The sequence below is a fragment of the Pelodiscus sinensis genome, chromosome 7, assembly GCF_052426305.1.
Source record: "Pelodiscus sinensis isolate ZL-2025 chromosome 7, ASM5242630v1, whole genome shotgun sequence".
Lineage (NCBI taxonomy): Eukaryota > Metazoa > Chordata > Testudines > Trionychidae > Pelodiscus > Pelodiscus sinensis.
The window spans coordinates 63,660,405-63,684,285 of NC_143058.1; the positions used below are offsets into that span (position 1 = coordinate 63,660,405).

The 23,881-nt window shown below is 40.9% G+C and overlaps 1 protein-coding gene across 50 annotated transcripts in view; it reads right to left on the reverse strand.

Annotated features, from left to right (window-relative positions):
* The window catches only part of LRRFIP1 (LRR binding FLII interacting protein 1), a 162,303-nt gene that overhangs the window by 11,016 nt on the left and 127,406 nt on the right, over positions 1 to 23,881 (reverse strand). For 39 of the 50 annotated variants that reach the window (XM_075933983.2, XM_075933979.2, XM_075933977.2 and 36 more), the window contains 9 exons: positions 18,382 to 18,414; positions 17,440 to 17,565; positions 15,589 to 15,660; positions 11,593 to 11,763; positions 8,616 to 8,708; positions 7,961 to 8,053; positions 6,860 to 6,952; positions 6,297 to 6,438; positions 510 to 4,276 (listed from right to left, as the gene is read on the reverse strand). In XM_075933983.2, the coding sequence (XP_075790098.2) occupies positions 1,923 to 4,276; positions 6,297 to 6,438; positions 6,860 to 6,952; positions 7,961 to 8,053; positions 8,616 to 8,708; positions 11,593 to 11,763; positions 15,589 to 15,660; positions 17,440 to 17,565; positions 18,382 to 18,414 (3,177 nt within the window). In that variant the 3' untranslated portion in view covers positions 510 to 1,922. Of the gene's footprint in view, positions 1 to 509; positions 4,277 to 6,296; positions 6,439 to 6,859; positions 6,953 to 7,960; positions 8,054 to 8,615; positions 8,709 to 11,592; positions 11,764 to 15,588; positions 15,661 to 17,439; positions 17,566 to 18,381; positions 18,415 to 23,881 lie in introns of those variants that run through there. The other 11 variants (XM_075934016.2, XM_075934021.2, XM_075934015.2 and 8 more) reach the window with 7 other exon arrangements.

Sequence of the window (23,881 nt, forward strand, 5' to 3'; positions counted from 1 at the left end):
TAATTATTGAGAAAGTCTATTGAGCACATATATTTATATTCCATTTGAGATTTAAGCAATGGAAAAATCTTCATACTAGTTACATGTGCTATACAGTAGAAGGAGCTTTGAAGGAGCAGATCTTCAGGTTATATTTCAATATTAACATTTATTGCCTTCCACTTTAAGGATTGCACAGAAATTGCACCAAAGCTGCCATCAATGTCAGAAAGGAAAACATATAAAAGGCACCATAGGTTTAAAATTACGGTTTCATGCAATGTCATTTAAGTTCCTGGATGTGGAGGTCAAGGTTTCTTAGTAGAATGACATCACATTAATTTTACTACCTAAAATGAGCATGAAGGAAAAACTGTCAATAAGAAAGAAGTTAGACATTTGGAAGAATGATAATACATAAAGCAGGTGAAAGGCCAGTGTGCAATGCCTTTTTACAAAATAAGCTTGTAGACTCTTATCAGTTTAGATTGAATTTTAAGAAGGTTTGCAAGTAGTGCTCTGGACAGGTATTTTAATGTATAAAATAAGTTTATTTCAATTATATACAGCTCATTACATTTTGATATGAAAAGAGTCAAGATGCAATCTATTTGCACACTACTAATCTTGTAACAGCAATACAAGCAATATCTTGCTATAGTCCACCCAAAACCTTGAGTTTGCATTCCCTTTTGATTTTCATTGCTTAGAACAAGTTTTAAAAGAATGTTTCCTTTTACAAAACATATTTAAAACTTGCAAATAAGACATCTCTCTCTATTGTTTTTACTCAGGCTATTACAAGCTATTGAGAGGTATCTTCCGCAAGGCAGGAATGGCTATATGGGCACTAGGACTCAAAGAGCAATACCAATTATCTGATTAAGATATTCAAAGAGATTAAGACATTCAAAATTGCCTTCATCCTGGCAGGGAGGAAGGAAAAATATATTAAGAGATAAGAAAACATTCTTTCAGAAACGTATTTTTGTGAAAAAAAGATAATACAATAAGGAAATGCAATATTAACAAACTTTCCTCTAGGAAAAATAGATATTTTATTATACTATTAACTTTGCAATAAAATGTACTTGACAGAAAATCTGCACACACACATTAGTGTGTGTACCAAAACATTTCTAAAAAAATAAAAAACACATGTGAGACATGATGTAGAAGAAGGCTTATTCTGGTGCAAAGTTCCTAGATTAAGTGAATTTGTATACCCTTATGACTAACAACTCAAAGCATTTATGTTTTACTTTCTTAAACTGTATACTTTCCTTTCAAAGTGTGCAGACTAAGCACATTCACAGTGACCTAACTAATATTTTGGTATTTTGTGTGCATCTCTTATATACTATGCCTTGGAATGTGTTCTTATGAAAATAATACAGAAAGTGGGATTGCATTTTTTATTTTAGCAGTGATACTTGGTTCCTGAACTTTAGATATTCATAAACAAGTTTGGATATGACAGTGCTGTAATACTTGAAAGTTGCTTTATGATAATTACCATGAAATGGTGATTTACCTAACATAGACGTAAGGTAGGTATTACATTCAAAACATCTAATTTCCTTAAAACAAGTCTAGAAAATAAGAGCAATATTTAAGGTCTCTCGATAGGAGATACCTGCCTTAAAAGCATTGTAACTAAATGTGAACCTGAACAATACATTTGTGCTGGTGTTCTTTGGGTACTAAAATGTGAAACCTGAGAGATTAAAAACAAATCTACGTGTTTTCTCTCTGGTGGACATGTACAGCAGTAAAGAAATTGGATGGATGACCGCATATATAGAGTGACACTATTCTGAGACTTCCATACAGAGAAACTTAAAGAGTATTTCTAAAGTCTGATTATCGTGCAAAGTGCATTATTGTACGGAACCTGATTGAATAATGGTGCATGTAACTTATTTTGGTCCTAGATTTTGAACTTATGATATTATACAATCTTCTTTAGATTTACCCTTGCCTCTTCTATTACCTTGCACATCCTCTTTGTTTTCATCCCCAGTGTGGCCTAAGTTTCCTACCTCCTGTTCTGATGAATATTCCATATTACTGTCTAACACTTTTTCAATTTCATCCTCCACCAGATCACATGCTTTTTCTGTAGCTGCAGACTGACATGTATCAATTTGCAAAGGGCCAGTTTCTTCAGCTTCCTTTTCTTCTTCCTGCTGGGCACAAGGGTTGCCTCCAGTAACCATGCTCTCATTCTCTACTTTGTGTGTTCTGTTTTGGCAAGTTTCCTCCTCTTCATCTTCTTCTGTGACCATTTTCTTTTCCCTAACTTCCTCCAATGTTTGTGCATTAACTCTTGCAGCATCATGTTTTCCATGAGTTTCTAATATCTGCCCTAATTCATCATCAATGTTAATTTTTTCATTATCTTCCACTCTTTCCTGCTCTGGACCTGCCACCTCCACTTGTTCATCAGGCTTCTCATCCAGCATGGCTTTCCGCGTCTTGAGGCAATCAGCTTCGCTCTCAACGTCTGGGACAACTTCCTGTGTCTTATCTTCTTGAAGTTCATTCTGCTCTTCTAGTCTTTCATTTTCACCTTCCTCATTCTCGTTTCCCATCTGTTCTCTACTAAATTGACATGTATAATTTAACCCAGTATTTTGAACTTCCATTGCTTTTATGTTGCCTTCAAGAGATTCACTAAGTTGCTGTGATAGTTCTGTGACTGTCTGCAGTGAACTCTCATCAGAAACACATGCATCATCTTGCTGGTCTAGAAGACCCAGCTTCTCACTATTTTCCACTGATACCTCTTTATCAACAACTTCTTCAAGGATTACTCTGGCATCCTGCGTCAATTCCTGTTTAGATTCATCTTCCTCTTGTTCAACTGCTGTCTGCATTTCATTTTCTACAGTCTTACCTTTTTCTTGTATTGCAATATTCTTTATTTCTTCACTGCATTTAATTGTTTGTATTTCTACCTGTGTTCTCTCATCTTCCATCAAGTCATTTTCCCTTTCCTTTCTGTCGTACGTTTCTGTGTTTGATTCCTCAATTTCATGGTCACTGGGACTGGAAACTAAAATAGTTTTTGGGGACGGAATTTCTTTCATGACATCTTGGTCCTGCTCTGTCTGATGTGGTGCACCTTCTTTTATCTCTGCACATTCATCTAGGGATACCACACATTCCTCCTCTTTTGCCCTTTCGGTTTCAGAATCTGACTGTATATCCAATATGCCTGTCAATTCTTCCACCTTTCCTATGTCTTTTGTTTGTCCCCTCGCAGCACTATCCTTTTCGTTCTCTGCCTCATCTTGCATGTTTTCTTCTGCTGCTGCTCTTGAAAAAGTGGAGAGGGTTTGGAGTTCATCTGGTTTTTGTTCTTTTACAATTGTTTCTGGTGTGACCTCACTTTCACCTGTTGCTTCTCCCTCCTCTCCCAAAGAATCCACTTCTTTCCTTCCCAGACTCTCAACTGTATTTCCCGTCTTTTCTTTTTCAGCTGCCTCACCCTCAACTTTACCATGCCCTACTTTACCAATTGCTGTGTCTATGTACCCTTCATCTCCAGCAAGCTGTTTCTGCAAGCTACTCCCAACCTCGTTTCCAATGCTTTCTTCTGCTTGACGGAGACTTTCAAGGTGGGCCACCACATGTGGCTCTTCAGCACCAGCCCCTGCTCTTGCACCTCCTGGTGATCCTGACTGATCAGAGGCGGACGAATGGCTGCTACCCACAAGATCAAGAGCTTCCTGAAATATTTCACTCTTGCCTTCTCTTTGGCAAACTGTAAAATCCTCCCGTTTTACTTCCTGCTCTTGTGCAACTCTTTCAGATTCATGCTCTGGGTCTAAGTCCATTGGCCTCCCCTGAGGAGTCTCAATACCCTGACTTGGCAGTGTACCTGTTTCCCAAGCCTCATTATTCAAATGATTTAAATCACTACTATGTTCAGCTTCCTTACTACCAGACTGTTGGGGTTCTATGCTATCACCTCCCAAGTCTGTTTCCTCTCTCAACTGAATCACATCACTATTGTCAGTGGAAGAAACATTTCCTGAAACGTGTTCTGCATGGCTTTGCATTTGTTCTTCACGTCCACGACTTAACATCCCTGTTGACGTAACATCATTGTCTTCAATGGTTTTCTCTGCCTCTGTATTTTCATCAGCATGCAATGTCTTTATCTCCGCACACTCCTTTACAATTTCCCGCTCCTCAGACTCCTCTTTGTGTTCCTCAGTATTCTGCAAGATTTGTCTGTTCCCCACATCCTCCAAAATCTCATCTTTCATCTCCACTTCATTGGCTCTGCCTAAAAGACCATTGAGAAAGTTGAAGGGACTACACCATGGGGTGACTACTTAATTTTGTTAAACATGTAACACTTACCTCCCCACTTAAAACCCAAAAGAGAAAATGAATTGAAGAATCGGTTAATAAAAGATCAGCTTTTGCCAATTACGTGAGGCAATGCAGCAATTGAATTAGTAAATACTCTGATCAGTGACCCCCGCTTTCCCAAAAGCAAGAATTGTATTTGATTCTGCTATCAAGTCTTTATAAGCAGTGTGATGTACAATTTCCATAAATGAGATACATGTTTTTCAAGCAGTGCAGTTTATTAATAGTGATGAAACAAACTCAGATTTTGATGCTTACAACTGCACTAATATTCACCATATTTTTAACTCTCGCACTGCTCTACACAGGATTATTACTGCAAAGTTGTGTTTGATGGCATTACAACCAAGTAACTTACATAATACTCAGCAGTATTTTATAGCTATTGACTTAAAAAAACAGGTACTATTTTATAAAATTGGCATGTACAATGAGTTTTATGGAAGATGGGATCTGATTGGCAGACAATGGCTTGAATGCATGGATATCACACAACCCAAAAGATTCAAGCTCAGCTTCTTCCAACCACTACATCCATCCAAAAGAGACAATATTTCTTCCCATATATTGTTTAGCAATACAACTTTTCTTCTAATTTGCAGCACTTTGGAAGAAAAAAGCAGATGCTAATCAGAACTCAAAGTCAGGTATTAGCTTTTGTTCCTACAACATACCTGTTTCCATAGAATCAGAATAGCTTAAAGCAGACCAGAGTTTTAGCTATAACTCAATGTTTTCATACCGTTTTTGTTGTTTCCAATTGTTTTCACCAATGGAATGAGAAAAAGCTGCCAACAGCTAAAACTGAAGAAGCTTCTTGCTTTTAGTTACATGACTGGCTGTCTATTGAGATTTGCTAGTATTTCAATTTAGAAGTAAAAATCCAGTATTTTCCCCTCTTCCATGAGCATAATGACAGTGCAAAGCTTCAATTACTTCAGATTCTGCATAATTGCACTAATCAGAATCTTTGCCAACCAACCAGATTCCTCCTCCTCTAAGGACACATATGTAATATAGACTTCCTAGACAGACTGCTGAGCATATAATTGTTATACAATTTCTAGCAATATAAAATACTTAACAGTACTAGATGTTAAGAATTTAGAACTATGTTAAAATGGCTTGCATCAGCACACTGAACTATTGTTCAGCAGAAATTCAAGTTCTCAAATGTATTAATTACATAATTTGTGTATTAAATGTACATATATGAACTCAAGTGCTATTATTCTGGTTGCCTCGCTTAGATTATTTTTCTAACACAGAGAATTAATCAAAGCAACTGTAGGAATGTTGAGGACATTCCTAAATTCAGGTTTTAATAAGTGAAATAAGCTGCTGCTCATCTTGTATTTATATTTGTGACATGACCATTTATTTTCTCAGGGTGCAGAATAAAGGGAATATTCAATAAAATCTCCTTTTGCAGGCACAGAAAAATGTCATGATATGCTTGAAGTGAAGCGACTATAATCAGCAGGCAAGAAAAGGCATAGGAGGTGATTCAACAAGTTGTGTGATCTGTTAATTGTTCAAATAATGAATGCGCAATCTCCAAGCCAAAAAAAAGTGAATGAATGATGATTAGAGAAATGGAAAAGTCTAGTGCAGCGATACTCAGACCTAAGTGGTTCAGGAGCCAAATTACCCATCAACACTACCCAAAGAACCACCATAAATGCATATTGTTTTATTTACTATAGTACTTTTCATATTTAAACAATATGACAGGGAAAAATCTGAACATTTTCATAGCAAATAAGGTAATAACTTAGTGCAAGCTGAGAACCGAATGGGTGAACACCACAGTCAAAGCATGCAGTGTTTTAATATCACATGCTGCGCAGAGTCGTAGGAGACAGAGAGCCACTTGCGGCTCACAAGCTGCAGTCTGAGGATCACTGCTCTAGTGGAATGTGAGCACTTACCTAGTGTCCCATCCCCAGTGGACTTTAGGAGCTGAGTCGCCCCTTGGGTAATCTTGGTAGAATCCGAATGGCCTTCATTCTCGAGACCATCTACAGTCTCTCCATTGGTGGCTACCTCCAAGTTTGGGATTATTCCGTGTTTCTGTGGATAAGTTAGGAATATTTTAAAGTTTGATGTTCACACAAACAATATGATTGGTTGAATGTTCTTGGCCCTTTATATTTTGAGCAATGCTGGCTTCATAACCAAAGCAAGAAGAATGCGCCTTGTTCAAAATTCTAACAAAACAGATCTGATCACCTTTTTAAAGTAGTTCTGTTGCCCAATATTTTAAATGTTCCTTGGACAACTCCTCATCTCTATTCACTATAGAGGTGTGCCAATTATCCCAGAAGAGGATGCTGAAAAGCAAATTCTTGAAGTGAATGAGAGCAACAGGTGCATCTGGCTTATCAGTGCTGTTTATCTGGAAACAACTTATCTATCCAGTGCACCAGAAGAGAAACAAATAGATTACTGAATTGCTTTAGCAACAAGAAGTTCTTCTGTTCTTACTGCATACCTTCAGTTGTTCCTTCAGCACAACCACCTCATCTCTGAGGTCATCTCGCTCACTCCTTATGGAATCAAAGAACTCTTTCTGCCTCTCTAACGCCTGTGTGTTTTCACAGAGCAAACAGACAGAGGGCAGGGAGACAAGAAGAAAGGAGAAGAGACTATATAAGGTAAGTTAGAAATAAAAATAAGCAGGTTTCAGATATTCAGAAATTAATGGAACGGACATGCATGAAAAGAAGAAAAGTAATAGTAAAGGCTAAATTTATGAATTCAGAAAAAAACTTAAATCCGGCCAATATATGGCTTAATGCAAGCACTCAGTTTGGGGAGTTCAGAATAATCCTTCACTCTGTGTGTGTGTGTGAGTGTGTGTGTGTGAGTGTGTGTGTGAGTGAGTGTGTGAGTGAGTGTGAGAGAGAGTGTGTGAGAGAGAGAGAGAGAGAGAGAGAGAGAGCGAGCTTCACTACAGCTAAGTGTCAAAATTATTTTAAATTGTGGGTTTCAAATTGCCATGTCATTGGACAACATGGACAAATGACTTGCCAGATTTCTTTTCTCCACCTAAAAAAAGGGGGTTTCACATCTCATCCACCACTGACTAAACCACATTTATTTTCAGAAGTGCCACTGAGTGCTAACATTTCTTTTGCATTGGTGGTGGTGGGCAAGAATACGATTTTCATTCCAAGAATTCAGTGAGCTATAAAAACAGGCCCACTTTCTCCTTTCCCATAGTGCAGTTATGGTTTAAAAGGGTAAAGGTAATAAATCAGAAAACCAATTCTGTTCAGCATTGACATGTATCACAAATAGCCAGTATTTTACTAAAAGTCACTCCTCTCCTAGTTATATATCCGTACTGGATACGCATGCACTTCACCATAGTATGTGACTTCCAGTGAATTTTCAAACCTGGTCAGAGGAGGAGAATTTTCTTGAGTCTTATTTTTTAAGTTAAAACCACAAATCAATTTAAAGAGTTTGACAGATTGTGGGTCACACTGTAGAGGATAATACTTGATTCATAAGGTTCTGCAGGTACAGAATCTGCTAAGCAGCACAGTTTGAAACTGAGCACATTTCAGAAGCTGTGTGCAAATCCTACCCCTATTTTTTTGTCTTTCCACTCTATCGTCTCCTGAAGATCAGAAATTTCCCTGATATAGCTCTCCTGTTTCTGTTGCAGCTGCCGGATTTCCTGAGGAGCAGGAGCATACAAGGAGACAGAAAGCAGTAAAGAGTTAATCGGACGAAAAACTCTAGATTGTAGAGATACAAAGAACAATGAAATCAGGTGTTACAAAAGTACAGCAATCTACCTATCTGCATCACTCCCATATCCAACTGTTTTCCTTCAAAGAGATTAATTCAATTCCTGAGATCTGCCCTGCTAGGGACAACCACCCTCTCACCTATAGTATGACAAACACACACCTGACAAACATCTGTCTACTAAAATTATCTTGCTCTGAGTCCTTACTTGAGTTTCACACCAGTGTTCCCTTCCTTCCAGCCTCTCTTCAAGGAGGGACCGAGAGCATAACATACAAAACCAACTACAAACAGCACGTCTGAGATTTTTGTTTTTATCAGCCCTAACAATTTTGGGGGTGACTAAAACTAAGCCTACATGCTGCTTCGGGTGAGAGATCTGAGGCAGGGAGTAGGATTCCCCACTCCTCTCTGAGTCTTCTATATTCTGTTAGTTTGGAACATCTGGCTCAAACAACCACACTAAACACAATGAAGAAATTACTTACTATGAGCATTTCTTCTCTCTGCTTCAGGGTCTCCTTGATTTCTGTGAACTGAAACTGCAATATGCTGTGAGCATGCTTTTCCCGCTCAAATTCCTGAAGAAAGAAAGATTTGTCGTGCATAATAATAATACATACATACAGCTTTTCATACACAGATCTCAAAGTACTTTATACAGGGGTCAGCATGACTCTCTCAATTTTAAACTTGTTTGTCTCTTACAAAAGAAATCTGAGGATGGGATCAAGCTATTTCAAACAAAATGCTTACATTAGATCGTCAGTGCTCTTGCGCAAATTCAAGCGGCCAGTGTAGACAACTGGCAAGTTTTTCTGCAAAAGCAACCACTTTTGCAGAAAAAGTTGCTAGTCTAGACGCAGCCCTTGAGTCAAAGATTTAGCTCCTGAGATGTTAGCATATAAACCATAAGGAAATAACTTTCCTGCAAACTAGCACAGTAATTCAATGAGGCTCATTCCATTACCACACTGAGGTGACAATAATTCAAGTCAACCGTATCAAATTTTCAATATTTAACTCCAATGGTGCCTTAATTTGTTTAACTCCAATTGTCCGGCATCCAGTGGTCCGGCACTCCTGATAGTCCGGAACCAACTGGAACCCGGAAGTGCTGCTCTGCCCCCAGCTTCCCCAAGTTTGCTGCTGCTGAAACTAACCAGCAGCTGACTTGGGGAAGCCGGGGACAGAGCAGCTAGAGTGCTGCTGGGTTGGTCCTGCAGCACCGCTCAGGTGAGGGTGGTGCTACAGGACCAACCTGCAGCACCCCAGCTGCTCTGCCCCTGTCTTCCCCAAATCCACCGCTGGTCAGTTTCAGCAGCGGCTGACTTGGGGAAGCCGGGGGCAGAGGAGCTAGGGTGCTGCCGGGTTGGTCCCGCAGCGCTGCCCTCTCCCATGCTGCGCAGTTCCCCACCAACCCCCCCCACCACCACTCATAGCCCCCCTTCCAGTACTCTGGCATATCTGATAATCCGGCACCCCCTGGGTCCTAAAGGTGCTGGATTATCGGAAGTTTACTGTACTTTTCATTCAGCTCTCCTACAGCCTTTTGAATTAGGCTTTGAAAATAACAGTGTCCCAGAGAAAACAAAAAACAGGACTATGTAGCACTTTAAAGACTAACAAGATGGTTTATTAGGTGATGAGCTTTCATGGGCCAGACCCACTTCCTCAGATCAAATAGTGGAAGAAAATTGTCACAACCATATATACCAAATGATACAATTAAAAAAGTGAACACATAAGAAAAGGACAAATCAAATTTCAGAACAGAAGGGGGGTTGGGGGGGGGGAGGTAAATGTCTGTGAGCTAATGATATTAGAGGTGATAATTGGGGAAGCTACCTTTGTAATGTGTAAGATAATTAATGTCTTTGTTTAAACTTAGGCGTAAAGTGTCAAATTTAAGCATGAATGTCAGTTCAGAGGATTCTCTTTCGAGTGTGGTCTGAAAAGGTCTTTGAAGCAGGATGCAGGTAATCAAGTCGTTGAGACAGTGTCCTTTCTGGTTGAAATGGCAAGAAACTTGTTTTTTCCTTTGTGATCCTGTCTAATATCTGTTTTGTTGGCATCGATCCTTTGGCGAAGTGTCTGAGACGTTTCTCCAATGTACATAGACGGACACTTTCGGCATATGATAGCATAAATTATATTTCTGGATGAGCAGGAATATGTGTTCTTGATTTTATGACTCACCTGATTAGGTCCAATAATCGTATCAGCAGAATGAATATGTGGACAAAGCTGGCAACAGGGTTTGTTGCAAGGGAAGGTACCAGGGTTGGTGTTAGTGTGGTATGTCCTGTGGTTGTTGGTAAGAATCATCTTGAGGTTAGGTGGTTGTCTATAGGAGACTATGGGTCTGTCTCCCAGAGCCTCTCGGAGTTTAGTATCCTGTTCCAGTATAGGCTGTGGTTTATTGATAATGTGTTGGACAGGTTTAAGTTGGGGGTTGTAGGTGATGACAAATGGTGTTCTATTGTTGGTTTTCTTGGGTCTGTCTTGAAGTAGATGGTTTCTGGGTATTCGTCTGGCTCTTTCAATTTGCTTTTTTATTTCTCCAGGTGGGTAGTTGAGGTTTATAAATGCTTGGTAGAGATCCTGAAGTTTCTGGTCTCTGTCAGTGGGATTAGAGCAGATGCGGTTGTATCGAAGGGCTTGGCTATAGATGATGGATCGCATGGTGTGTTCTGGATGGGAGCTGGAAGCATGTAGGTAACTGTATGAGTCAGTGGGTTTTCTGTAGAGAGTGGTGTTTAATTTTCCATTGCTGATTTGTACTGTGGTGTCCAGGAAATGGATCTCTCGTGTAGAATGGTCCAGGCTGAGATTGATGGTGGGGTGTAGGTTGTTAAAATCTCTGTGGAATGTCTCCAGTGTTTCTTGGCCATGCATCCAGATCATAAAGATGTCATCAATGTAGCATAAGTAGAGAAGAGTTAAAAGGGGACGGTTCACTATTTGATCTGAGGAAGTGGGTCTGGCCCACAAAAGCTCATCACCTAATAAACCACCATCACCTCTTTAAAGTGCTACATAGTCCTGCTTTTTGTTTCAGCTACATCAGACTAACACAGCTACATTTCTATCACTGTTCTACATCCAGAGAAAACAGAAAGCCTTCTGAAGTTGCTATGGATAAGATTTCCTAGAGTCAGGAATGCTATTTGGATTTCCTTTAATCAAAATGCAGATGAATTACATAAAGGCATACTGATGAGCTTGCATATGAAAAAACCCACCATGTTCTAAATACTTATAAAATGTAAATCTCACATTCATATACCTACAAATGAAGGCAGAAAAGCAGCCAAGTTGCTAATGAGTACTGTTCAAAGGGCAGATTTCTATATACTTGATTTTCCCCATTTTTTAAGGTACCACAGTAGCCATCAGACTGCCTCTTCCCTGAAGTTATCTTTTCAAACCACTTTTAGCTTCTCAACAAGAGTTCACACTTACTTTGCTTTTCTCTTCATATTGCCTCCTGGATTCTGCCAGCTGTTCTTCTAACTCTAACAACACATCCTTCAAGGTATCTACTTGGTACATGAAGTTTGTTTTCTCATTGTCCAGTTGAGCATTAGACACCATAGCCTTTTTATATTTCTCTTCAACTTCTGCTAGGGAATCCTGAAGACAAGAAATATGAAACTGCAGTGAGAGGCTACTTCAAAGAAAGCTCTTCCACATTTTGCAAAGTAAAAAGTACCTAAGTACATGCGTAACTGCTGACAGCAAGCAGTCTCACTGAATCAATTGTTCAACATGTGGTGTAAGTAATATTGCTGGCCTGCACCTCAAACCTGGGAGAAGAGGTGGCAATACCTGTGCTTTTGCTTTTTTAAATTAGGGTGCTATAGTATGTTTAATCAAATCTTGCAGGTACTACACACTACATTTTGGCTATGTGCACATGTAAATGCTACAGACGTACAGCTGCAGCTCTTCAGCTTCGATGCTCACTACAGAAACAGCAAGGGTTCTCCCATCATTTCAGTTAGTCGTCCTCTCCAAGAGGCAGTAGCTAGGTCAACAGAAGTAGTCTTCCATTCACCTCACACTGTCTGCTTTGGGGGTTAGATCAGCATAGCTACGTTGCTCGAGAGGAGGGAGGATTTCCCCCCCCCCTTAAGAGAGAGCTATACAATGTCAGCTTTCAGGGGACACCAGCGCTTTCGACTTCATTTTTGGCTAGAATTTTGCTTCAGATGATGAGTGAAACAAATATAATGTTTTCCATGCGTACCCCTTATTTTATTACAGGCCCGTTCTTGACTTGCTTTAGCAAGATCAAGTTCCTACTGCCTGTACAGTTAAGATTTATTAACTCATGCTGAGCATGAGGACAGTTCAGATACTCCTAACGCTAGGTGAAATGGGGCAAGATAAAATGGCATAATTTTCCATGTTACATCTCAGGTCTACAACCTGTCCAAGTATACAGTCAACCTAACAGCAACTTTCAAAGCAAAGCACTGTAAGTACACAGGCAAGAAACAAAAGAGGTGCCAACCTAGAGGTCTTAATTTAAAGCAAGGACAACAATTCGCCAATTGCTAGCATTAAGTGAATGTTCACAATAAAATTCTGGATATTTATAATATCCACTTCTGGTAGATTCATAAACATTATGGGGAAATATGACAATACACATGTTTCAAATTTTGGAATACTACTAAAGAATAAGGTAATCTGACATTGTAAAGGTACAACAACTTGTCTCCCATGAAATACTGGTACATTGCAGGTGTGCTGTAAAAAACAAGTGCTGAAAGAGCAATGACAAATCAAACTAGCTATATAATTAATTAAACCTTTCAAATTAGTTGGCACGAAAGCACACAATGTTAAGGGTAAATGCAGAATCACAGCAGAACATGTCACATTTTATTAGTATAAAATTCTCTCTCAACCCTGGACTATCTACTTGTCATTTAATAATTCCAAATCTGAATATGAAGAATAAAACCACTAAAGAACTAGACTAAATCAGAGGAAATTTTCAATCTATTCACTATTTAATACTTTTATTCTGTGAAGGGAAGAATTTGGTTAAAATGTTCCAGTTTCTTGGCAAATTCTGGAAAAAGCTGCTATAGCTGGAAATTAATTTTAATTAAGTATACATTCCTCACCCAAAGCAAGGTCAGAGTTGACTAAGCAAAACTGAAGTTGTTGGGTCTTTGAAGACACAAGCAGACCTGAAATATGATTAGGGATAAAAATGCTACAAATCCAAAGAGTAAGGCCGACTTTTTTGCACAATTTACTATATATTTTGTGATCTAGAAGAGAAAAAACTTTAGGCTTCATATGTCTAAAAAAATGCAAAAAGTACCAACAGCTTTTTCCATGTGCAGGTCAGCCAAGATTCCAGTTACTGAACATCTTGTACTACTGAACAGATGAGGAAGAAATATGTGAGAAAGTTTTAAATTTTTAATTAACAATTATGCTAATATGTACATCATCTAGTATGCCAACTCCTCAGTACCCTCATCTTTACATGCCTTCTGTTTTCAAAATGTGAGCCAGTGCAGCTGAATACCTAGTGTAAAGTGTCAAACAGATACAGTAAAACTCCAGTGGTCCGGCATCTGATGGTCCGGCACTCCTGATGGTCCGGCACCATCAGGAACCCGGAAGTGCTCGGGGCAGCCGGACCATTGGAGCTGCTCTGCCCCCAGGTTCCCCAATTCAGCCGCTGCTAAAACTGACCAGCGGCTGAATCGGGGATGCCTAGAGCAGAGCAGCTGGGGCGCTGCCTGGTTGGTCCCATAGCGCTGCCCCTCGGGGCTGCGGGACCCAACCTGGCAGCGCCCCAGATGTCCCCGATTCAGCCGCTGCTGAAACTGACCAGTGGCTGACTCCAGGAAGCCCAAGGCAGAGCTGCTCTTCCCCAGGCTTCCTGGAATCAGCCCCTGATCAGTTTCAGCAGCGGCTGACTTGGGGACACCCAGGGTAGAGCAGCTGGGGTGCTGCCGGGTTGGTCTCGCAATGCTGAGAAGCAGCGCTACTGGACCAACCCGGCAGCCCCCCCAACTGCTCTGCCCCAGGTGTCCTAATTCAGCCGCTGCCGAAACTGACCAGCGGCTGACTTGTGGACACCTGGGGCAGAGCAGCTCGGGTGCTGCCAGGTTGGTCCAGTAGCGCCGAGTGGCAGCGCTGTGGGACCAACCCGGCAGCACCCCAGCTGCTCTGCCCCAGGCGTGCCCAAGAGCAGCTGGGGTGCTGCCGGGTTGGTCTTGCCGCGCCAAGGGTCGGTGCTACTGGACCAACTCGGCAGCACTCCAGCTGCTCTGCTGCAGGCGTCCCCGATTCAGCCACTGCTGAAACTGACCAGCAGCGGCTGAATCAGGGACGCCTGAGGCAGAGCCGGACTATCGGAAGTGGGGGGCTATGAGGGGTCTGGGGCGGCATCCTCCCCACCCCAGGCCCCTCATAGCCCCCCCTTCCGATAGTCTGGCAAATCTGATAATCCGGCACCCCCTGGGTCCTAAAGGTGCCAGACTATCGGAAGTTTACTGTACATTTATTTAGCTGCTCCACCAACATCCTTTTGTGAATTAATGGACTTTTTAGACATCCCTTCCCTGCAGCTGCTGTAACATATCCACACCGTGGATATGGAGGGGTTTATCCGGGTTGTTACTATAGCATGAGGTAGGAGTGCCTCTCCTGCAGGCATGCATAACTTACCAATTGTTTTACTGGGCACTGACGCCACCTCGCTGGGAGTGGAGCCGGCAGCTCTTTCCTGCCCAGCTCCCAGGGAGGTAGCTTTGCTGCCCTGCTGCAGTGTAGCTAGCTGCCTGGGAGCAAGCTGAGTTTGAGTTTAATCTATACCCATAAGAACTGGCTTATCGGTTAAATGGTTAGCTAACCATCCCTAATCTTTATAATCCAATTTTTGATAGAGAACTAAATACACACTCCAAACACCGTAATATAAACAATGAATAGTCTGGCAGCACCTTAAAGACTAACAAAACATGTAGATGGCATCATGAGCTTTCATGGGTACAATCCACTTCTTCAGATGGGTTGTACCCATGAAAGCTCATGATGCCATCTACATGTTTTGTTAGTCTTTAAGGTGCTGCCAGACTATTCATTGCTTTTTAAGTTTTTCCAGTTACAGACTAGTTTGGCTACCCCTCTGAAGCTTTTAAACCAAAATATAAGACATGCAGTATTAAGAGTTCTTATTAATGACCTTTTCTATAGAGGTTAATACAATATTTACATGTGCCAATTACCAAGAACTATCCCAATAAATGATTACTGGTCATCAGAATGGGAACTGTGATTTCCTCACTGATGAAATGCTTTTAGTTAATTCACCCCCTCAGCATAAAAGCATGCAGATTAAATTCTAGTTCTCTCTCTCACTGTACTTCTCTAAAAGTTTAGACCATGTTAATATCACACGTTTGCTCTGCAATAAATGGGTACCTTCATTTCTTTCAATCCCTGCATGTATTTGCCTTCTACATCCTGAATCTGGTCCTTTAACTCATTGATATCCTGAGGGAAATGGCAAGAAAGGTGAATGATGTCACAAAAACTAATGAGCAATAGCGAGAAGCCAGTTTCAAAATGTCCATGATTGTACTCTAGCTTGAGTTTTCTGAACTTCATTATAAAATGATTTACTGGTTTTTCATCCAATCAACTTTCTTGACTGGATATCTATTCCTATCCTAATAATTCTGATTAGGAAAATGGGACATTTCTGAGATGTTTCTGGAATAGGGGTGGGCAAATTATGGCTTGCGTCCGGCCTGTCAGATCTTTTACTATGGCCATCAAGCACATTCCAGGAAGCAAGGATGGGGGCTTGTCCCACTCCATACGTGCCAGGGCTCCACAGAGCTCCTGGAAGCAGAGGAAGCCAGTAGCTCCAGATACCGTTCCTGCCCCAAGCACCAGCTCTGCAGCTCCCTTTGGCTGGGAACCTTGACCAGCGGTATCATCTGTGGGACAGTGCCTGGAGACGGGGCATTACGTGGAGCCACCTGGCTGCGCCTTCACTGAGGAAGGAGATATGGGAGTCATACCACTGCTTCTGTGAGCCGCTTAAGGTAAGTGCCACCTGGAGCCTGCACCCCAAGCTCCACTGACCTCGGCCCCAGCCCAGAGTACCCTCCTGCGTCCAAAACCACTCACCTTTGGCCCCACACATCCCCAACTGGAGCCTGTACTCCCTCCCACATCCCAACCCTTATTTTGTGAGCATTCATGGCTTGCCCTACAATTTCCATACAAAGATATGGCCCACAGGACAAAAAGTTTGCCCACTCCTGCTTTAGAACAATAAGGATGGTCTTGTGATTAAGGAGCTAGGTTGAGACTCGAGAGATCTGAGTTCTGTTTTCAGCTCTGCCACACGCTGCATGATATCGGGCAAGTCTCTCTCTCTCTCTCTCTCTCCCTTGTTTTGCCTCCATTCCCCAGCTATAAAATGGGAATCATGTTTCTCTACTAGCGCACAACAGTGGTGTTGTGAAGATACATTTGTTAATGTGAGGGGCTCATAGCTACATCACTCTAGGAGTCTGAGAAAAGAAAGCACTTATAGGACACCCTAGGAAGTCTGAGAAATATCACCAGAAAATGGAATAAAGAAATTAATTTTATGTATAAGCTCTGTTAAAGCTATACACAATTTCTTGCTCTAGGTCACTTCTTGATGACCTGCAAAAGCTGGGTTTGTTTACCACTTCCATAGGTTTTAATACCATGTGAACTCTTGCAATCATCTAGTCAGATCTTCTGCATAACACAGGCCATAGTGTTTCACCCAACAATTCCTGCACCAAGCCCACAACTTTCAGCTGTACTCCCTTTAGAACAGCAATGAACCATTTTTCTACACCAATAAAATGAGCAGACCAAGCAGGCCACGAGGTGGATGAGATGGTGGGTACTCTGTGTAAGCAGGAAAGCCTGTCTGTCCCACCAACTGAAGTTGGTCCAATAAATATTCTCACCCCCCTTGTCTCTCTAACATCCCAGGACCAAAACGACTACTCAGCTGTGCATAAAACAGACCACAGCTACCACCCACATTTAGACTTCGAGAGGGGTAAGTCTTTAAATGAAAAGGGTAGTTTTGGTAGCTCCTGACAATACGGATTTGCATGTGCAATTCCTCATGTTTACTGATGGAGAAATTAAAGCTATGCTTTCAAATAATTCCACTGCTTACTATGTCAAACTTAATGGAAATACTTTCTCATTGCAACAAGCCTCTAGCAAGAGACAGTTCCTACTCATACATGTTACTAAATAAAGATTTCTTACCTTAATTTCTCTAATGGATGCCTCAGTATCAAAGGAGATGGAGGTGTCCCCACTGCCTCTCCGGGAAGAAGTTCCACCTAGAGAGGCTAGCGTAGCTGCTGATAAGCTTGACACAGTACGAGCTCCCTAGAACCCCACACAGTTAAAATAAGATGGGTTATGAAATGATCTTTTATAAAACATACAAATGAATGCATGTTAATGTTTTAAGAATGCAAAATGCGTCTTTATGTGCATACCAATCAGAATGACCACAAGGATCTCTTTGGAGCAAAGAATGTTGTTTTACTGTGTAACAAATGGATCATCTGTAGACACAGTGTGCATTAGTGGGGCACAAAAAAAAAAACTGCTGTTGAACAAATTTTATGTCCTGACATTTTTAAAAGAGAGTATGGCTATTAGTAGAGAGAGAAGCCTTCATCTTTGGGTCATCAGTTCATATTTGGTACATGATAGAAATGATCTCACAGACGTTACCATCACATAGCTACTTGGTGAGCTATGAGAAGCAAGTCTGTGCTCTTAATTCAGTCCTATTCACAGTAGATAGGTGTCCAAAATGACATAATAGCCGCTCAGATGGCAATCCTAGCATGCGTGTTTGACTATGGAGTCTGAACTTCCCCTTCAATCCTGAGATATGCTCCTCAGAGATGAGTTTTATTTCATTACAGTGAGGCTAGGTAGGAAGCTCACTGAATTTATTCCGTAATATTCATTTTTTCCAAGGTGCTCAGTTGTGATTTGAAGACATCGCTTCCATTGGTAGTTTATACCGATGGTTTATACTTTCTGGCTAAAAAATTGTGCTCCCAAAAAGTCTGACCTCTCCCCTGTCATGAATTTTATTTACAATGTGTGTCAATTCAATGCATGTTTAACATGTTGAAAAGTGGTAAGATGTGTTATGATTAATATCATTGATATAAACTTCCTTACCTTCTCAAAGTCTTTTTCTGGCCGTTCTTCAACCTGCAAACAAATGAGATTATTTAGAAGCCATAATTGGATAATACTATACAAAGGGAAGACAATAAAATACATCAAGCTGTTTGCTTTTAAACCTCTCTCTCTCAGGGCTCTAAGGAAGGAGGTTCATTGGCAAGATATTCCGCTCAAAGACCAACCCCAATACATAGCACTGCAACAGCATTTGAGGGAGACAGCAGTCTGGAGCATACTTCGAGTCTTCCTGGTACAGTACATTTGAAGAAGGGCATTCTTCTCACTGATATAGTGAAGCTTGTGACTTTTTCTGTTTGGACTGCTCACGTGTTACATAAATATTCTTTACCTTAGTCAAGAAAGCCATATTTCAAATAATTCAGAAATTAGCTGTAGAGGCCACCTATAGATCAGTTGGTATAGAAATCCAAATCTCAGACACCCCAGATTAGAAACTAAAGCTATAATAAATTGCTGAAAAAAGGCATAGGATAAGAAAAGATGAAAAATGAATGCGATTAACCAGAATGTAGCCTGGGGATGTAGCATCTTTATTGTAGCGGTGTTCTGTATATTAAAAATAGAAAACAAAGGATGGGGTCCCACAAAGGGGCCTGAGGAGGGACCCTGCTAATGTAGTGCAAATCATTAGATGGTAATCTCTCCTTAAGGGCAAAATTGAGGTTCCACTGGCAGAAAATGCACCTCTCTTGGATTGCAAAGAGAAGCCGTCCAAAAGTTCGGGGGAGGACAGGGATTGGGGGTAAGAGCTGGGCAGCAAGTATCAGGGTCAGAAGGAAGTACAGCATTCACACATGACTTTTAGAGTCAGGGCTGTCTTGACACAACCTTGTCTCTAAGGGTATGTCTACTGCATTAGCGTAGACATACCCTTAGAGGCAACACCAACTATGAAAACGGGGTAAAAAGCCAAGACTGAATGGCTCTCTAGGTGCGTTTTACAAGGTAATTTAAGGAAGTCCCTTGAGGACAGGAGTTGCTATCTGGTGTTCACTCCCCTGTAGTCTTCGGTATGGGGGGCATGTGGAGCAGTTTACGTACTCAGGAGGATGTTTGAATCATCTATGAAGGTGCACTGCAATCCTCTCCCAAAGGCCTTATTTCTTCCTCTGCAGTAGAAAATCCTCCTACTGCCAGGGAGCAATAATGTCAGCAGGCACAGCAGCATCCAGGCCTGGGTCTCTTTGGGACTCCAGTAGCATGTATTCTCTCTAGGCTGTGCCATCCTTGGGATGGGGGAGTGTACGTGACTACCTGTTTAACTGATAAGAAGATGCTCATCAGTTAACAGTGTCTGTTACCCTCAGCAAAGCTGCCTTCCTGGGAACCGGGTGGCCAAGAGCTGCCCACTCTGATCCCGGGAGGAGGCTACGCTGCCAGCAGCGCCTGGCAGCCCCGCTTCCCAGCAAACTTTGCTGCGGGCTTTGCAGTGTAACGTTTAGCTGAGCATTATACTGCAGAGCCCACAGTGTGGGTAAGATTGTCAGCGGTTATACGGTTCCCCTATTGCACTATTTTTAACATCCCTAGTTATCCTCAGGAGGGAGATGTCAGCTGAAATCATCGCCTGTGGAAAACAGTGTCATGATGGAAACTTGAGCCCATAGTCCCAGTCACTCCTGCATGAATTGTTTCTTCCTCGCCATGCATTCCCAAAGCTTCCCAAAATGGTGGCAAGTTGTGTACCTGGATTCCTACTCATGGTGTGCCACGCTCCTGGAGAGAGCTCACAGCACCCACCCAAGGAGACAAGAATGCATGCATTCGAGCGACACACTAACTCCAGCAGCTTTTACACTGATGTCATCTGCATTGGCAAAAGTTTGCAGACATGTCTTTAGCTTCAGGCATCCAGAATAGGGGACTCTTTGTATCCTCAGTTAATTAAGAACTGACATTAGCCTGGTAGAAGACCCTTAACATTTGAACCAAGTGGATTCTGTAAACAGTGAAAGTACACGAAGGAAAGTTTGTTTTGTTTTTCTTTGCAGTTACACAAAGTTATTTGCCAAACAATGCTGAACTTCCAAACTATCATGCAACCACACACGCAGATGGAGAACAACCAAACTGCTTCCGAATTGCTCACCACACATTTTACATTCTACAGAAAAAAAAGAAAGAATCTGCTAATACAACTAGGAAAACATCTCATAAAAATGTAAAAGCTTTTTTATTGTAGGACTCTACTGAAATAAATCAAAATCTATATCTATTAATAGCATAAAATACCCATTCTCTACTAACAGCCATCACCTAAATGGCTACCATTTCATGGGTGGTGAGGGCATTATGCAAGATAAAAAGGAAGGTGTATGTAGAGTAGTTTTCAGAAAAATTCCTATGTGCAGCCCTGTAATTTGGCAAGGGGTACTAGCTGTCCTTTATCAGAAGGGTAGCCGTGTTAGTCTGAATCTGCAAAAGCGGCGAGGAGTCCTGTGGCACCTTATAGACTAACTGAAGTGTAGGAGCATAAGCTTTCGTGGTCAAAGACCCACTTCGTCAGATGAAGTGGGTCTTTGCCCACGAAAGCTTATGCTCCTACACTTCAGTCAGTCTATAAAGTGCCACAGGACTCCTCGCCGCTTTAGCTGTACTTTGAATTCTACTCTTTATGATGTGCTTATTTTACAATCTCTTTTGAAGGCTATGTTTCAGAATAAAACCAAAGCCATGTTACAAGTGTCAACACTCAGCAGGACGAATGAAGCTGGAAGCCAAGTAGAAGCAAAATAACTCTACAAGTCCATAAATGGAAGCATTGCCTATTTTTCATAAACAATAATGAACTACTGCAGTTAATACATTTGAAACTCATTTCCACTTAACTTGCAAATATTTGATATTAACCTTTAAATACCTTGCCTCTAATACATACCGAACACCATCAACTCCATTGTGCACCAATTTCATCTGAAATTCTTAAAAATCTTTTACAAACATTTATTAAATAGACCTCAATACTCCTGTGAAGCTGGTTCATATTTTCCCCAGTCTGTGACATGTAAAGAAGAACCTAGTTAAATGACTTCAAGGTCACACTAAATCAGTGGCAGATCGGCCTTTCATCCAGAGCTCCCAGATACCAGCCTCTTAAAATAGATCACCTACGTTTATACATTTTGACAAAAGCAGCTGCTAGGGGACCTTAACTGTACGACATCACGTACGAAAAAGCCTGTGCAGTAGCAGCGTGTGAATACATTGCTAAATTGCTCCTCAGCTCTGTTTCAGGGACGTGATTAAATCATTTGCCCCATAAAACGCAAGGTCTTATTTTCTATTTGTTGTGACATGAATGAAATCTGAAATTACTTGTTTTAGAATAGAAAATGTGAAGTATTTCAAGATCTTTTAGGTTCTCAGATGAGTGAGCTCACCGCTGGAACAACTTCAGAGCACTGCTTACTTTCTTCTCTGCTCTATAAATCCAGCACCAGAGGGCAGTCTCAAACTCAGAATCAAGAAACTATGAAGCAGTGTTACCTCCGAGATGAACAGGAGACACCAGCTAGTACTGAATGAGAGCTGGCCAGTGATTAGATACAAGGAATTATAAACCTACCTTAACACAAGGGAAAGAAATTTTACTAATTTCAATAGTCAGAATGTAGTTTCCCTCCTGCCTCATTGGGAAAGTCTAAGTAACGTAAAAACACTCTACTCGTTAGGAGTGCAGTCTAAAAGAGGTACATTCTATGGGCACACAGAGCCTCTTAAGGCAGTGCATTTCAAAATCTGCCTTGCTGTCGAATTCAGCACCTTTTAGAGGTTACTAGTGAAATAACCTCTGAACTTTGCCAGGTCAGGATTAGGTGTCCCTCTGAGGTTCTTTGCAACTCCCCAAGATGAGGAATGACTGTTCGATCAATATTTCTTACTTAAAGCTATGAGGAATGTACGGAATGCAAGTCAGCACTGCAGCAGACCTCCACTCCAGACAAGCTGAAGCACCAATAGATCTGCACTGGCTAGAGCTGTCAGCTTTGGTATGCCAACATTTTCAGATGGAATGGGAAGACAGGATTGGATGAAAGCTGCAAAACTTAAGGGCAACGCAACACCAATTTTGCTTAAAATTAAATCTACTTTTGTTATCACTTGTATTCTATTCCTCATTAAAGCTATATCATCCTACAATGTAAGACATTAGTTGACGCTCTACCAAAGAACTGTTCTACTGGTTTGTTACAACTAAGCCTGCACATTCTCCTAACCACATTTGCATTCTCAAAGATACATCTTACAATTAAAATATTCTGATGCCAATCATCTATCACAGCCCCTCACAGGCTACAAAAAAACCTGGCCATTGACCTCCACCTTCTCCCAAGAAATGGGGAAAACAACATAGCACAAGTTACCTGTTGTGTCTGGCTAGCAAAATATGCCTTTGAATTTCAAGCATGTCCTTTTTTCAGCTCTGTTTGAGAGACCTTTTAACACAGATTTAGGGCATGTCTAAAACCATGGAGTGCTAAATCTGAAATAAGCAACTCAACTTCAGCTACATCAATTGCATAGCCTAAGTTGAAATAGCTTATTTCGGTTTTTGGCGTTGTCTACACAGCAGGAAGTTTGAGGTAGAGCACTCTTCCTCCGACTTTCCTTACTACTCATGAAATGAGGGTTACAGGAATCAGAGTAACAAGTCCTCCAGCTTGACATTATGTTGAAATAACTGCTTGTAGCATAGATGCGGACTATGTTATTTCGGAATAATGTCAGTTATTCTGAAATAACACCGCTGTGTAGACATATCCCTAGAGAATAATGGATTTGGTTTCTAAGACCTTTCTTTCACATGATTAGCTCTTCTTAGTCATTAAAAAATCTGGACATTTACAAATTTCAAGATTTAATAGCACACACTTTCCTCTGTTCCAAAATCTCAGCATTTGAAAGATTAATCTACATGACCCAGGATTTACCTCAATTGCTAAAGATTTATAGAAAGTGAAATTTGTCACCATTACCCTGAAGAGCTGTATTTTTACAGAAAACAATGCAGTTTACTGCTATATTAGCATGTAGTTAATTGTTCATACACAGACATGTGGAATGGGCAATTAAGAAACAGTCACATGACAGAAGAGGTTAACAGAGCAACATAACTTGTAATCAAGCAAACCTGAAGGACCATAATCTTACCACTTTAATTTAACTATACACGTAAATGAATTATGATTTTATATATATCATTTTAATATATTACCGAGTATACTCCCAAAACAAGCATACATTTTACAGCTTCACAGCACGAAGACTTGAAAATGCAGATTTAGCCCTGCAAAATTGCTTGCAGATGCAGCTACTGTAGTTTCTTGCAAAAATGAGCAGAAGTCAGTGTTGTGCAGAGAAATGGAGAAAAGGTTATAGGTTTTTGAGGGACATTTTCCAGTCTTTCATCTGAGAAATCAGTATTTCAATGCTGCTAGCTGACATAACTGTTGTTATTTTTCTCAGTACCTGC